The 16,001-nt window shown below is 37.9% G+C and overlaps 1 protein-coding gene across 6 annotated transcripts; it reads right to left on the reverse strand.

The window, feature by feature from the left end:
- Positions 1–11,208: 11,208 nt before the first annotated feature.
- On the reverse strand, positions 11,209–14,947 carry LOC306769357 (uncharacterized protein). 6 transcript variants are annotated; one of them, XM_079257937.1, is made up of 7 exons: positions 14,762–14,947; positions 14,483–14,684; positions 14,160–14,224; positions 13,161–13,216; positions 12,697–13,059; positions 12,541–12,594; positions 11,209–12,096 (listed from the first exon to the last, which is right to left on the reverse strand). In XM_079257937.1, the coding sequence occupies exons 4-6, from the start codon at positions 13,207–13,209 to the stop codon at positions 12,560–12,562; spliced, it is 447 nt and encodes a 148-aa protein (XP_079114063.1). In that variant the 5' UTR covers positions 13,210–13,216; positions 14,160–14,224; positions 14,483–14,684; positions 14,762–14,947; the 3' UTR covers positions 11,209–12,096; positions 12,541–12,559. The 6 variants fall into 6 exon arrangements, with proteins under 6 accessions (XP_079114063.1, XP_079114060.1, XP_079114058.1 ...); XM_079257934.1 differs by lacking the exon at positions 12,541–12,594 and having other exon boundaries at positions 11,209–12,099; positions 12,697–13,056; XM_079257932.1 differs by lacking the exon at positions 12,541–12,594 and having other exon boundaries at positions 11,209–12,099.
- Between the last annotated feature and the right edge of the window lie 1,054 nt (positions 14,948–16,001).

Here is a 16,001-nt window from a genome sequence, read left to right on the forward strand (position 1 = left end):
ATTGCAGTAATCCAGTCTGGAAGTAATAAAGGCATGGACTCATTTTTCTGCATCTTTCTGAGACAAGATGCTCCTAATTTTTGCGATATGATGCAGGTGGAAGAAGGCGGTTCTAGAAACCTGTTTTAAATGTGAGCTAAAAGACAAATCCTGGTCAATAATGACTCCAAGATTTATCATATCTCAGTGATAATTATCTTTATTAGGATACTTTGGGCATCTGGTCCTGCAGCAAACATCTCCTAAGCAGGAACCAGACCAGGTCCTATGTTGAGCTTTGTTATGTTTGCAGTTCATGCAAAAAAGTTCATAATGGTCCTTTATGTTCAGAGCCACACGTGTCAGTCTTACCAGCCGTCTCCTTTATGTGTCTGCAGGTTTAAGAATCCAGACACTCATTAAATATTTGTTTTGTTTTCAGTGTGACTTTAAATAAATGATGTCACAAAAGTGATGTAATACTAAACATTTGTTTTGTTTAAATTTGACTCAGTGTAACAGTGAGATCGTCACATTTTACTTATTGAGCACATTTAAAACAGCAGCATGAATAAAAATATAATAAATTGCTTGAAATAAAGTTTTGTAAACAAACATTCAAAATGAAAATTAAAAATACCTTAAAAAAAAACAGTTGTTTTCCAGGAGATCTAATATAAACCACAGAGGAGTTAAGGGATATGTTCAGGTGCTAAACCGTGTAAAGCTTTAAATGCATACAAAAGATTTTTAGCATGAGTTTTATATTTAGTTGGGAGCCAGTGGGGTAGGAACAGAAACAACATGGTCATCTTTATCTTTTTATAGCTATAAATCATGTTTTCATCTCCGTGTTCAGATGCTGTAAAGAAAGAAGATGCAGGGATTATGACTCTTACCTCGGGAACATGATGTTAAGTCCAGAATGTTCCAAACTTTCTCCCCACAGTGTTTAACAGCTCAGCACCTTGTTTACAGAAGCATCAAAATGACTCGTAGCGAATAGGAGAAAAGTGCTCTAACAGTTTATCATGCACTTTTAAAAGAGATTAGTCTGAAAGAATTCACATTGATTTTGCTTGTTTTACATCACCTACTCATTTCACTCTGATGTGAAGCAGCTTTTATCAGACGAGGGCAGCAGCGGCTCAGTCGATACGATGCTCCTCTTCCTCATGGAAGACCATCACAAACCCAAACTGTTCCACGTGCTGAAGTGTTCTGGTGCAAGACATTTTTTACTTTGTACATTTCATTTGTGTGTTTAATTGTGTTCTTAGTTAATGCTTTTCTGTAATGATAAGCTGAATTTGAATGTTTTTAATACTGAACTATACGTTTTTATATATTATATTACCTACTCACTAATACAGTGTTTTGTCACTCCATGTGGTGCAATATTTTGTTTATTTAATGAAAAATCTATTTTTTTTATATGAAGCTGATCAGATAATGCTGCTTATATGAAAGTATTTTGTCTAAATAATGTTTAAGGATGTTCAGTTCTGTGTGTGGAAATGTATTCATCATAGCAGCTCCAGTGTGTTGTAGCTGCAGGTACTTGTCATTTGCTTTATATGGGTCAGTGGTGTGAAACCGAACCTTACAGCTGATTTTCCAGCTGTCTTCAGATGTTTTTATGACTGCAGTTTGTGCCTTCATTTTATTTAAGATGCAGTAAAATAAAACATCACCTGGACCCTTATTAAGCTGTTGAAAGGATCTGAGCAGAGGTCTTACCAAGCTAGCCTTATAAATGTGACAAAAAGCAATAAAAAGTGTTTTTAAGATGTGATATCAGGAACTTACGAGCATACTTTCCTTAAACTTAAGAACTTTTAAGTTCTATACTTTGGTGGAGTTACAAATAGCAACAACAATGTGGCAACTTGCCCTGCGATGGACTGGCGAGCTGTCCAGGGTGTACCCTGCTTTTCACCCAAAGACTGCTGGGATAGGCTCCAGCTTCCCCGTGACCCTTCATCGGACTAAGCAGTTAGGAAAATGAATGAATGAATGTGGCAATTTACATCCTGATCACATTCAAAAGATGTTTTTTTAATCGAGATGTAGGGATATAATTTAAGGGGAAACATGAGAACAATGAAAAGCATGTTCATTACAGCTTTATTATTATATTTATTGTGTGTATGTAAATGTGTAAAGGTATGAACAGACTGGTAAATGTACGTGAGAATATTAAACTGATTCTATGTTGAGGTATTGATTTGCTCTTCAAGTCTAAATGTGATTTCAATCTGTCTAAATGGATATATATTGTGTATATTGTGACTCATAAGGAAGCAGGAGAATAGATTTATCTTCTTCTTAAATCTGATTTCTTTCAGATTTTTGTTTTAAATAATATAAATCTAGTAGAATTTATTTTTCTCTAGCTCAAAGGATCAACTTGTTTTGAGGAAAATCTGTCAATGAAGGACAGATGCTGATTTTCCCTTTATCTGATTTGCTTTGCTTTGAGCAAATCAATCAATCAACCAGTCTTACTTGTTGGTCTCCAGTTTTTATAGACGGGGTTTAGGATCTAGTAAAACTACGCTACTATAACTAAATAGAATATTTTCTCTCTTTTTTGTTGTTGTTGTTGTTCATATTGTAAATAAAACACATGTACTGTACACAGGACATGTATTGTACATGTCCTGTTCAAAATAAAACCCTGTAGCACTGTCAAGTGTTTTCTTTTATTGAAAAAATGATCACATTTACAATCACGTCTAAAAAGCGAAGCTGTTCAAAATGTAGATCAAAATATAGTTATTTGCAAACCTTTATAAACTCGTACGTTTTTCTCCAATATGGTAAATGTTGAATGGACTTTTCCAATCATGCAGACCACTCAAAGAACTTTCCGCTACTTGTCACATTCACCTGCACACTCATACAACACACTCATACCCCGACAGGCACATCTTCTTCCTCCTGAGCTACAGCCGCACCAACAGGACATAAACATGTCAGAGGTTGATAATGAGATGTTTGACTATTTCATGGATAATCGTGGCTCTTTTAGAGTTTAAGATGTTAAAGTTGGAACAGGAGCAACGAAACGCCGGAAGAATCACTAAAACTAAAAGTCAACTGGGTGCATTTGACAGCAAATGATCTCCCAGCAGGTTGGTAACATAACTGGGTATAAAAGGAGCATTTCAGAGAGGCAGAGTTGCTCTGATGTAAACACAGAGGCTCGTCGATCTGGGACGATCTAAACTGGTGTGTTTTATGTTTATAATGTGCAACAAACTATTAAATCGAACAGAATAACTTTGGATAAATCACCCACTTTTTTGGGTCTGTGAAGGTGAATCTGATTTCTCTGCTGGAGTTGAAAAATCTGCTTTATTTTAGTCTTAAACCTGTTCAGTGTTGTCTGATCACAAGTAAAAAGTTAAATTATTCTAATTAAGATGATGAATAACCTGTGAAAAATTCATATTTCAGCCTCTAATTAGTCTGTTTTACAAAGACTGAATACAAATGAGAAAGATCGTTTATGACTAAGTTTTCTCTTTATTTCTTACAGGAAAACTAATTGTTTCATGGCAGATTGTTTTGCAAAGTTAAAACTTGATGCTAAACGTGTTTCCATTCCAGTTTCCTCTCTTGTCTCGGTGACATTAAAGCTGCTCTTTGCTGTTTCTTCATGTCATCCAGAATGTGTTTTTCCTGAACTCGAGGCGACACAGAAGGACCGATCTGACAGATAAAGAGATAAAATCCCAAACAAACACTTCCCATTATAAATAAAAACAACATATGAAACAAGCTGTCTGACTCAGCCATGACATAAATCTCTATAAATAAACTGAATCACTCTGTTAGTATGTTCAGCTAGACTCCAGAGCAGTAGTTTCCAAACTTTTTCTGCAGGGTCACCTTTTCATAGACGTCAATAATGTCGAGCTGGAGGGATTATATCTCTCGGCTGGTCTGAGAACGCCTCGGGATCTCCCCGCAGAGTTGGCAAATGTGGCTGGGGAGAGGGAAGTCTGGGCTTCCCAGCTTAGGCTGCTGCCCTTGTGACCCGACCCCAGATAAGCAGCAGAAGCTGGATGGATGGATGGATGGATGGAGAGAGCATTGTGACATTCTTTGTTCTTTCTATGTTAATTAGTTTGTTAAACAAACAGGGCAATTAGACCAGATAAGACCCAGTCCACCAAGAATTGTCCTGCTTGTTTCTTTCATCTGTAGTACCATCATATGACCACTAGATGGTAGTAAGAACCAATGTGTTACGATGGTGGAGGTTTCAACATCTGCAACTTGTCTCCTGTTTCACTTGGAGTCATTTGGATAAATAAAAATAAAAAAAATAAAAAAAAAAGAAACAAACAATTAGAGAAATGTTGGTAGAATCTGATGATCTATGACTAACAAACTAACAACACAAGAGAAAACTGAAATGACAGGAAAATGGCAGCCCACCACTACAACCTAATGTGTTTCTGCTTCTTGTTTGTGTGTTAAAAGTGATGTTTAATTAAAATTGTTCTAACTTTTATGAGTAATATCTGTTAAGGTTACTTTCAGGTGAGATTTTATTTCATTGCATTGCAGCTTATATACATGTTCCATTCATATTCTTGACTGTGCAATCACATAATTTCTTTTTTTGTTATTAATTTGAAAGACTATGTTTGGCTGCAGCCAATTTTTGAACCAGTCAGAAGGAAGTCACACAGCTTATTTCCTTCTTATTTGTCCCGTCTGATCCTATCCTGAGCCGTATGGGTGAAATAGTTTCAGATGCAGGACGTGTTTGAATCAAAACTCCTTCACAGTGATTTGAGAGGTGATGATGGCACAAGTGTGTTTCTGCTGTTCCAGATTTGTCCACCAGGTGGCAGCACTTAAATATAAAATGAAATGTCACCTCTTTACTGGAACTTCTCAGTGTGTTCATCATGTGGATTCATATAAAGATGATATGAAGCATGAGGAGACATTAAAGCTCATGAAACTTTTATTCTAATCTTTAACATCAGCATTTGAACCACGTGTCTGATACTGAGCTTCCTTATAAGAAACAGGACAAAAAGATGCTGCTACTCCACAATACTGCATGAAGACACGTCCACCAGATGGATGTTAGAGAAGCTCTGAAATGATCTGCTGCTGAACAAGAAGGAAAATCTATTTTCTTCTCAGTAAACTTACCAGTAACACTGAGCTGACAGCTGGCAGAGCCCCATCCAGAATCTGTGTTCACCGGACATCTGTACACACCTGAGTCATTAGTTCTGAGTCTGGACACATGAAGTCTGATTCTTCCTTCTTTGAGGACGTCTTTATCACTCTGGACTCGTCCTGCAAACTGTTTATCTGTATGCAAAGAAAGAAAGAAAAAATCATTTTAGCTGTTTTGTTTCTTTGTCTTGATTAATTCATTTTCCAAACAGTTTAATCCAATTCAGGGTCGTGGGGAGCTGGAGCCCATCTTTATCTACCTTTGGGCAAAAGGCAGGGTACAGCCTTGACAGCTTGCCAGTCCATTGCAGGGCCACACAGAGGCAAACACCCACTCATGCTCAGAGGCAATTTAGAGTAACCAATTAACCTAACATGCATGTCTTCGGATAGTGGGAGGAGGCCAGAGTACCTGGAAAGAACCCATGGCCCGTATCTGGGAGAACATGCAAACTCCACACAGAAAAGCCTCTGACTAAACCTCACCCCAGCCAAAGATCAAACCAGTGACCATTTTGCTGTGAGGCCACAGTGGTAACCATTACGCCACCACTCAACCTGTCTTGATTCATATAAAACTAAATTTCAGTACTGAAACAACATTTAATAATAAAGTTCATCATAAAACAACACTGAAACAGTCTGCCAATGAAAACATGTTACCTCTGTAAATATCCATGTCTAAATAGAAGCAGGAATATATTTATTGACAACAGCAGCCAGTTTATAATGAAACAAAAAGAGACACATCTTTCTCACCAGCCGCAAAGGCTCATGGGAGATGACGTTTTAGCACAAAGAATTATGATGATATTGTTCAGAATTTGCTGTAAAATTAAAGTGGTAATCATATTACTTCTTTTTTTCAATTAAGTTTAAGTTTTGATAGAAAATTTTATTTTACTTGTTGAAACTTTGATCATTGAAGACATTTCCAAAAAATAATTTCACCCTGTAACAGGACACCATTTGCTCATGGAAAAACAGATGGTTACCATAGATTAAATTTGTTCAGAGTTCTGAAAGTAAGGACATTATATACGAGTTCAGCAGGGATACATGCAAATAATTGAAAATAAACAAATTTTATGCGGAAGGTGGTGCAACCTCTTCCCTGTCCTCAGAGCAAAGTGGAGAGCATTGTTTCCAAGACCCAGTGACTTTCAGTACCTAGTTGTAGCATGCAGACAGTCATAACATTTACTTTAATCAAGCAGTTCTTCTGGAAACAATGTTTTGGAGAAAACGAGCAAAAGAAACACATTGGAGCTGATCTCTCTCCAGGTGAGAACAGACATATGTGGGTTATTGGTAGGATTTAGGATAAAGGAAGGAGATTGTACATTTTTGCTTGTATTTAATGTGGTCACGACATAACCGACTTCATTATAGTATTAAAAAGTTTCATGTTGTACGTGGAAAAGCACGCAGGTATGTGTGAATGTTTTAACTTCTGTCTTTAACTTTATTCACGTGTCTGTTGTTTGTTTTTCATTTCTGAATCATCTGATTCTCAGTATTTTAGAGGAAGATCCCACGCAGTCTTCTCAGCTTCATTCACACATAAAACATGTTATTTTAGTGTTTGTGAAGTAAACATGTGACAGGATCGCTGTTGATGCGGCTTTTTCTGCATGTTTTAATATTTCACTGCATGTTTAGTTTGAGCAGTTTAGCTCCATTAGCTTGAGTCCAAGTAGTCACCTCCTAACTCTGCCCTCTGGGTTTAACAACACTTAGAAAGAAAAACATGAAAGTTTCTTGTTGTGGAAGCTTTAACAAAGTGTTCTACACAATGTGATCTAGATTGTGTTATTTGTGTGCTTGTCCGTGTCAGGTGTAGCCTTTCTCTTTGTATCCTTTGCAGTTTATGTGCTCTGTGGCTTGTTGCTGATTTTCCTGCTGTGGTACAATCAGGATAAAACTTAGTCTGTTTTCTTCTTGGGTCAGTCTGAAGTGGTGAAACTTCATATTTATGATGATGCATTTTGAAAAGCAACAAAGTTGACCCACATTTTACGACATTCGGCATGATAACACAACAAATATAAGTAGCATAAGAGCATTAAAATGCATTCATTTTATTTAAAAAAAATAAAATAAAATAAAAAAAAAAGCTGTATAGCTTGGACCTTGACTATCAAAGTAAAATTAAATCAGAGGAATTTGTAAAATTCATGGATGATATTGTGAATATCAGACCTACTTGTAATAAATAAACTTGTAAATAACAGCAGGAATAAATGCTCTTTACTTCCAGCTGCTAAGTTTACCTGTTTCAGCTGCAGTTTGTCTCTGGCGCCTCCTGCTGGTAGAAACACATTCCTGAAGAACAAATCAAACTTTTCCACAGAAACACAAAGTGCAGGTTTCCATGGTGACAGCTTCCATGTCAGTGGTTGTAGTTCATATAGTTGAGTCAGAAAGTTCTTTGGTCAGTGATGTGTAATAAACAGGATGATGAACAGGATCAGATGCTGGAATGACTGAACTTTGACCTCATGTGTTCATGACTCTTCACCTCTGTCTCCTCTCACAGGAAGAAGATGATCTGCAGGACGCTGCTGCTCCTCATCCTCATCTCATGTGTCTGTGGTGAGTTTTCATCTTCAGAAACGTCTCTAGATGTAGTTAAAGACTCCCATGTTCCAGTTGTCAGTGTGTCTGCTCCTCTCTTTCCCTCTCTGTCTCCTCAGCAGCAACATTTGTAGTGAATGTGACACAGAGCTCCTATCAGGCAGAGGAGAAGCACAACATCACACTGGAGTGGACGTTCACAACCAAACCTGACAGCTCCCCCGACTCTCTCTTCATCTACTGTGAACTTAAAGCTGCTGAAAAGCTCAAAGTCCTGTTTCATGTTTTTAAAGGTGTTGAAGCCTCATCGTTTACAGATAAACAGTTTGCAGGACGAGTCCAGAGTGATAAAGACGTCCTCAAAGAAGGACGAATCAGACTTCATGTGTCCAGACTCAGAACTAATGACTCAGGTGTGTACAGATGTCAGGTGAACACAGATTCTGGATGGGGCTCTGCCAGCTGTCAGCTCAATGTTACTGGTAAGTTTACTGAGATTAAAATAGTTTCTTTTTTTTCCTTCTTCTTTATGAATATCTGTATTTTCCTACGTTAAACTGTGAAACCAGTTTAATGAAGTTTGACTGCTGAGAAGTGGATTATTTACTAGAATGTGTGGAATCTGTGAACACCATCAGTCCATGAGTCCATTTTCAACCTAGAAATATGATGTTATTTCCAGAAGCTGTAGAAGAGCTCCCACCTCAGAGACCAACCATCAGACCACAACCAGAGAGAGGAGGAAACATCTCACCATTCATTCTGATGGGATTTGGAGTTTCAGCAGTTCCTCTACTGATCATTTCTATCACTGCTTTTGTTGTCATGAAGAGAAAAAGCAGAGAGAAACGATATGTTGACATCCCACAGAGACAACCCTAAAACATCCCTTTCATCATCAGAGCTTCATTTACAGTTTTTCTTAGTCGATTTGATGTTTTTCTCACAACATTTATCATTCTCAGAACTATTAGTTCAAAATCCACAACAATCAGTCCTTAGAGGAGCATTTCTCATTGCACTGATCAACTTGCAGATACAATATAATTTAATCCAATTCTCTGCGTTTTCATGACATCATCTGCTTTGGTCAAATCCCTCCAGATGACAGTTTTTCTGCATTGGTTTGGCTCATTTCTTGAAACAGAAACAATCTCAAAATAACACGACAAACCTCCAAACCACTTGGCAATTGTTCACATGATTGAATTTCCCATTAATTTCCTGAGACTGCAGATGTCTTAGTGTATGTCTCAGTGTCTCAGTACATCTTTGCAGATGCTTCAGTACAGGAAGCCTAAAGGCAGCACAGTTAGCCTACATTTAGCACAATTACCAAGTGAACAGATATTGTTGATGGAACCGCTTGTTGATTCTCAGTCTAATGCTTGTTCTCTCCACAACATGTCAGCATCATTTCATTGTACAAGTTATCACATGCACAAAAGTCTGTTCAGTTGTCTAAATTAGTCAAGAACATAATAGCATGAATACCATATATGAATCTCCTGGAACGTTTGATTTCCTTGTTTTATGTTTGTGTTTATATTCCAGCATATTAATCTGCTGTTTCCATTTTCTTTTCACTCTGCTGGATGGAAGTTACTTTATGTGTGTGAATAATAATAATGGTTACAGTTTCCTTGGAAAGAAGAACTGTAATGTATAGTTCAAGGGTTTATCCTGTATTTATCAAGCTGTCAGACCTCCAAACAGACCCAGTTGTTCCAGCTCACTGTATCACATGTTTTCATTTTAATTATTGTTTCATGCACTGCCTCACCTCATGTTTCTGTCATATTATATGTACATTATGTAAAGAAAGAATATATTTTTTTATTTTTATCAAACATTAAACAGTTTATCTGCAACAAAAAATATGTATAATTTTTCTTTCTTTTTTTTTTTTTTTTTAATAAAACAATCTTTTTACCCATAAATATCTAATTCTATATCTCCATAACACTCCCACTAACTACATAAACCAGTGGATATTTATAATGATGTAGGGGGATAAAAAAAAAAAGGAAGCAGAAGAGAATATAAAGCAAAATACTGTAATAAAAAACGAATATAAAGGGTCTTTATAATAATAAAATAATGAGTGTAAGAAGAACTTTACAGACATAAACAGGAGAAAACACAGTTACATTTCTATGAGGAGCATCTGGATAAACACATCTCTGTTGTTCCAGATTTCTCCACCAGGTGGCAGCACACCATCATGCTGACATAGGAAGTAACATTGACAAAGGTTTCTGTAAAAACACACCTCAGTGTGTTCAAACTTTTCAGTGTGTTCATCATGTGGAGTCATGTCATGATAAAGTGAAGCGTCAGGAGACATAAAAGCAAGAAGTTTTTATTCTAATCTTTAATATCAGCATCAGGACTGTGTGTCTGATCCAGTTTCATCATCACACACAGGATAGAAAGCTGCTGCTGCATGAAGAAACATCCAGAACTGGAATAAGAAACACTCTCATCGCTCAGTTTCCCTCCACTTCATTTCAGCCCAGACCTTCCTCATTTCCATCTTTTCCTTTATATTTTCCATCAAGTTCTTTTGAGGCTCAGTTTCCTGTTTTATGTTGGAATATTAATTCCTCACCGTACCGACATGAGTTGTTGTTCCTTCCATAAATTCACGGAGCTGCAGTTCTGCCATGTGAGAGAGAACATTATTATTTACCTCATTATTCCAGATGCAACCCTGGTGGAGCTAAACTGACTCGGACCAAGAATAAAAACATAGAAGCCATCATTGACGAGGCTTTATTTTCTAATCAAAAGGATGCATCTGTCTTTAATAAAAGTAAAGATTCTTTGTAGGATGATTGAAATCACACAATTTGATGAGACGGAGGTGTTAGAAGCTCAAACTTGTGTTTCTTTTATTGTTTGTTTAAACTTTAGTCAGAACTTCTGTAATTACTATGATGTTCATTGAAACCTTTGTTTGGTTCATAATGCTTGGAATAAAATGTCATGAATCTGGTTAAATGAAACTCAAAGAGTCTCCTGTTAACTTCCATCACATCCAGTTCAGCTGAGATTTTTCCTCTAAATAAAGAGTCTTAAATCATTTCTTGCTACTTGCAGCTGCACAACTAAAAAGTACAAAGGTAAAACCTGCAGTAATATATCAGGTTTCATTCTGAAATGGATCAAGTTCTTGTACTAAGCAAAAGTAAAAATGGACTTTGTCCCTGAAAAGCTGATTTTAACACTCATTGTTTTGTAAAAGAAAAAACCTTTAGAGGCTGACAGAACAGTGATGTATCTGCAGTCAGAGACATCAGATTGTAGAATAGACTGAATAAAACTGTAATAAGAGAAACTTTGACAAGAGTAAAATAGTTTTCAGAGATGTGAAATGACAGCAGTTTTCTCTGGTTCCTGGTTGTCAGGGACCAAGCAGTAAAGCCATGAGGACACAGAGGTCTTTTCTAAACCTGGGCTTTTATTGCTCAAACATGAGTGCAAAGAATCCAAAGAAATGAATAAACTAGCCAGCCTTTAATAGAGGTCACATAAATATAATGACACTCAGTGTCACTTGAACAGATCAAACTCAACTAAAGAAAACTGACCTCACACAGAGACACATCAGGGTAAGTTAGAAAGTGCTTCAGCCAAACCAAATTACACAGAGAGGGGAAAACAACATGCTGAACAATAACCAGACTAAACTCAAGAACCTGCATAGTAATAATGTCCATCAGCTGTAACAGCTTTCAGATATAATCAGAGTCCACATCATCATGTCTTGTTGGGTCCAGACAGCAGTCTGTCTGAGTCAACATGGGACTCTGTAAAAGCTACATTACTGCCATCTACTGGTTTTACTGGGAGCTGCAGTTTCAGGATGATCACTTCACACCAGCAGCTACTTTGTCAGAGTCTGAATGAACAAGTCTAAAGAGAGATAAAGAGTTCATGCTGTACTGTCACATCATCCCATAAGACATTAAAGTATCATTTACACACATGCTGCTGAACAAAACACTGAATGTTTCTGGTCTAAAATCCATTTCTGCTCTGATGAAACCATATGAGACATCAGGACCAGTTTGCTTTCCATCTTGTGAGTCTAAACCCTGCAGCAGTCTCTGCAAACAATTTGTTCCTGCTTCCCTTCTTTGCAGCCTTTCTGCTGGGCTGTAACAGTGGTCTCCACAGTAGATTTAGAAAAACAGATTATTAAAATGAATCCAGTCATCAGAGCTGCTGCTGTTATCAGTCCCAGTGCAGCAAAGAGGCCGATCCTTCCTCGACTGTCTGCTTGTTGTTTCTCAGCTGGTTTCTGATGTTGATCCTGATGAGAAGCTGCTGTAAAGGACATCAAATATAACATAATTACTCTCATGATGAAGAGAATCAGGGTTGTTGTGTTAAAAAGGTTTTCAGAGCAGATTTCTAGATGGAAGTAAAACTGTGTAGAAGCTGCTCTTTTTCCACCATGTACAAGGTCAGTTCATAGAGAACTGGGCTTTATGTTAGAACTGGACTGAAACTGAACATTCCTGTGTGTTGTCAACTCTGAAAAGTTGAAGCTTATTAAACTTATTCAAGTTTGTCTTGAAGTTAAATGAAGCTCAGTGTGTGTGGAGGGATGCTGAACATCAGCTTTGATTTCCAAGAGGCAGCTGAGGTTTTCATGGTTAGCTGCAGCTTTTTATCTGCTTCACACTGAAAATTCACTTCAACTTTTGTCTTGAAATCCTGCTGCTGAAAAAGGAAATGTAACTCTTAATGACAAAGTTTTACCACCATGAGCATCACAAGGTTTTCATTCACACATCAGAGCAACTTTTCTTGCTTTTGCTGGAAAAACATGAACAGAAACACAAAAACAGAATATCCTACATTTGTTTTGGAAACAAGAAAATCTTTTTACAAAAGAAAGAAGAAAGTAGCTTCACTCACCTGTAACATTTAGTCGACATGTTTCAGAGCTGGAACCGTAATCTGTCGTTACTTCACACACATACAGACCAGAGTCATTAGTTGTGAGTCTGGACACATGAAGTCTGATTCGTCCTTCTCTGATGAGGTTTTTATCACTCTGGACTCGTCCTGCAAACTGTTGATCCTGAGACTCTGGTACCTCATCACCATCATGTACATGATACAGAGTTAAGACTCTGTTGTCAGTTATCAGTCTACAGATGATAAACAGGACCCTCCAGGATGTGTCAGGTTTGGATGTGAACGTCCACTTCAGTGTGATGTTGTGCTTCTCCTCTGCCTGATAGGAGCTCTGTGTCACATTCACTACAAATGTTGCTGCTGAGGAGACAGAGAGGGAAAGAGAGGAGCAGACACACTGACAACTGGAACATGGGAGTCTTTAACTACATCTAGAGACGTTTCTGAAGATGAAAACTCACCACAGACACATGAGATGAGGATGAGGAGCGGCAGCATCCTGCAGATCATCTTCTTCCTGTGAGAGGAGACAGAGGTGAAGAGTCATGAACACATGAGGTCAAAGTTCAGTCATTCCAGCATCTGATCCTGTTCATCATCCTGTTTATTACACATCACTGACCAAAGAACTTTCTGACTCAACTATATGAACTACAACCACTGACATGGAAGCTGTCACCATGGAAACCTGCACTTTGTGTTTCTATGGAAAAGTTTGATTTGTTCTTCAGGAATGTGTTTCTACCAGCAGGAGGCGCCAGAGACAAACTGCAGCTGAAACAGGTAAACTTAGCAGCTGGAAGTAAAGAGCATTTATTCCTGCTGTTATTTACAAGTTTATTTATTACAAGTAGATCTGATATTCACAATATCATCCACTACTTTTACTATTTGATCTGATTTTGGTTAATCTTCGTTATCATTTTTAATAATGTGTTTTCAAAGTGAAATGAATAATTAGAATTTACATGCCCTCATGCTATTTCTATTGGTTGTGTTGTGTTGAATGTCGTGAAATTTGGGTCAACTTTGTATTTTCTGAAAGTGCATTATAATAAATATGAAGTTTCATCACTTCAGACTGACAGAAGAAGAAAACAGACTAAGTTTTATCCTGATTGTACCACAGCAGGAAAATCAGCAACAAGCCACAGAGCACATAAACTGCAAAGGATACAAAGAGAAAGGCTACACCTGACACGGACAAGCACACAAATAACACAATCTAGATCACATTGTGTGGAACATTTTGTTAAAGCTTCCACAACAAGAAACTTTCATGTTTTTCTTTCTAAGTGTTGTTAAACCCAGAGGGCAGAGTTAGGAGGTGACTACTTGACTGTGAGGCTAACCACTCACTACAAGGGGAGCTGGGAGTACACTAGTTCCTAAACAAAGAGGTCTACATAAACAACTCAAATGAAAAAACACCACACCAATAACTATATACAACACATCACCCTCTAAAGTGAACTCCCAGCGTCCAAACCAGGCCGGTGGATGGAAGACCACACCAGCCCCAGCACTAGAAACAAGATGACAAGATGTTAAAACTCTAAAATGAAATAAGATCAATAAACTAAAAATGTATCATAACTAAGACAAAACGGCGGCCATTGTTGTAACTAAAAAGCCAAACACATAAAACATGATGAAACAAACCTGACAGACCCAGAATTACAATAATAAAAACACAAATACCTCGGGGTCTTACACCCCGACAGAACCTGAACAATTAAAATACTGAAACTTATAAAACAATCAAACTCCAAAAGTATCTTACCAGAGGTAGAGAGGATCAAAAGTCAGGAGAGAGGAAACATGGGGTTTTAAAAAGAGGAGTCCTGCAGTCAGACCTGCTGCTAACTAGTCCTTCCTCCAGTTTCTGTCTTCTAATGGGTCTGCAGCTCCCAGTCCAGGATCCCAGTACCCCCACTGCTACATTAGGTCTTACATAGCACAAAGCTGACCCGGTCCGTTCCCACCTGCAGATATTATAAGATCATGTTTTCATTCTAAACGCTGTTTCCAGGACCGAAGCTCTACTTAGCTTCATATTTACCTAGAACTTGTCCCGAGTCTCGGCAGGAGCGAAACAAACGGCGGCAACTTAACCTCCGTTGTCATTTGCATGAGTATGCATACAGTGGGAAGGGTCTAGTGAAATCTCGTAGGAACAATTTTCCAGCATAGAAATATTTGCGTCATATTATCCATAGCGCGAGGCGTTTAAAATTAGCATGTGACTTGGACGCATCCGACTTAGAGAAACTTCGAGCACACTCGAGTCTGTTATGTGTCTGTGTCACGTGCTGCAGGAAACTGATATTTGGAAACGCCTTTTATGATCACGGTGTCAACAAGTAAAATAGAATTTTCTATCAAACCTTAATAAACCTAAGAGAAAAACAGAAGTAATTGTATTACCACTTGAAATTTACTGCAAAATGCAAACAATATCTTAGTGATTCTTTCTGCTGAAACCTTATCTCCCATGAGCCTTTGCAGCTGCTGAGAAAGATGTGTCTCTTTGTTTCATTATAAACTGGCTGCTGTTGTCAATAAATATATTCCTGCTACTATTCAGACATGGATATTTACAGAGGTAACCTGACACGTCGTGACCACGTTAAATACAAGATAAAGTTTACAATCTCTTTCCTCCATCCTAAGTTTTACCAATAGCCTGAAAATGACCCGGTTCCTTCTCACCTGGAGAGAAAATCATTTCCAATGTGGTTTTTATGTTTTCATTCGAGACGCTGTTTCCAGGATCGCAGCTTGATTTAGTGAACTGTTTATAAGAAACTAAAGAGCAGAAATCCTTTTTTCTCTCATTCTTTCATTGTATACAGATAAACAGTTTGCAGGACGAGTCCAGGGTGATAAAAACGTCCTCAGAGAAAGAAGAATCGGACTTCATGTGTCCAGACTCAGAAGTGAAGACTCAGGTGTGTACAGATGTCAGGTGAACACAGGTTACAGATGGAGCTCTGCCAACTTTCTCCACTTTTATACACAGTTGTCTTCTGTTAGCTGGACTAAAACAATGAGTACAGTAACTATTGTCTATGAAGGACTGGGCTCAGACTGAGAGGTGGACATGAGGGATATTTCTGTGGTCCTCTGCCACAGTGACAAAACATCTGGACATGTTGACTTGCAGTGCTTCCACAATGTCAAAGAGACCATGTGTTTTGGGAGGACTGACTATTTACATGAGAAGGGAATTTAGTTTTGACACGTGAGTGAAGTGTTTTGGGAGAGATATGAGCTTCTGCTAGTGAGCTGTGGTGTTGTGC

The sequence above is a fragment of the Telmatherina bonti genome (assembly GCF_933228915.1).
Source record: "Telmatherina bonti genome assembly, chromosome: 18".
Classification (NCBI taxonomy): domain Eukaryota; kingdom Metazoa; phylum Chordata; class Actinopteri; order Atheriniformes; family Telmatherinidae; genus Telmatherina; species Telmatherina bonti.

Excerpts from the sequence above, each read along its gene's own strand:
- LOC306769357 (XM_079257933.1), bottom strand. The coding sequence starts at position 13,209 with ATGATCTGCAGGATGCTGCCGCTCCTCATCCTCATCTCATGTGTCTGT. Across the intron at positions 13,060-13,160 it reads CCTCATCTCATGTGTCTGTG|CAGCAACATTTGTAGTGAAT; the intron begins GTGAGTTTTCAT and ends CTGTCTCCTCAG. Across the intron at positions 12,100-12,696 it reads ATGTCGACTAAATGTTACAG|CAGCTTCTCATCAGGATCAA; the intron begins GTGAGTGAAGCT and ends TGTCCTTTACAG.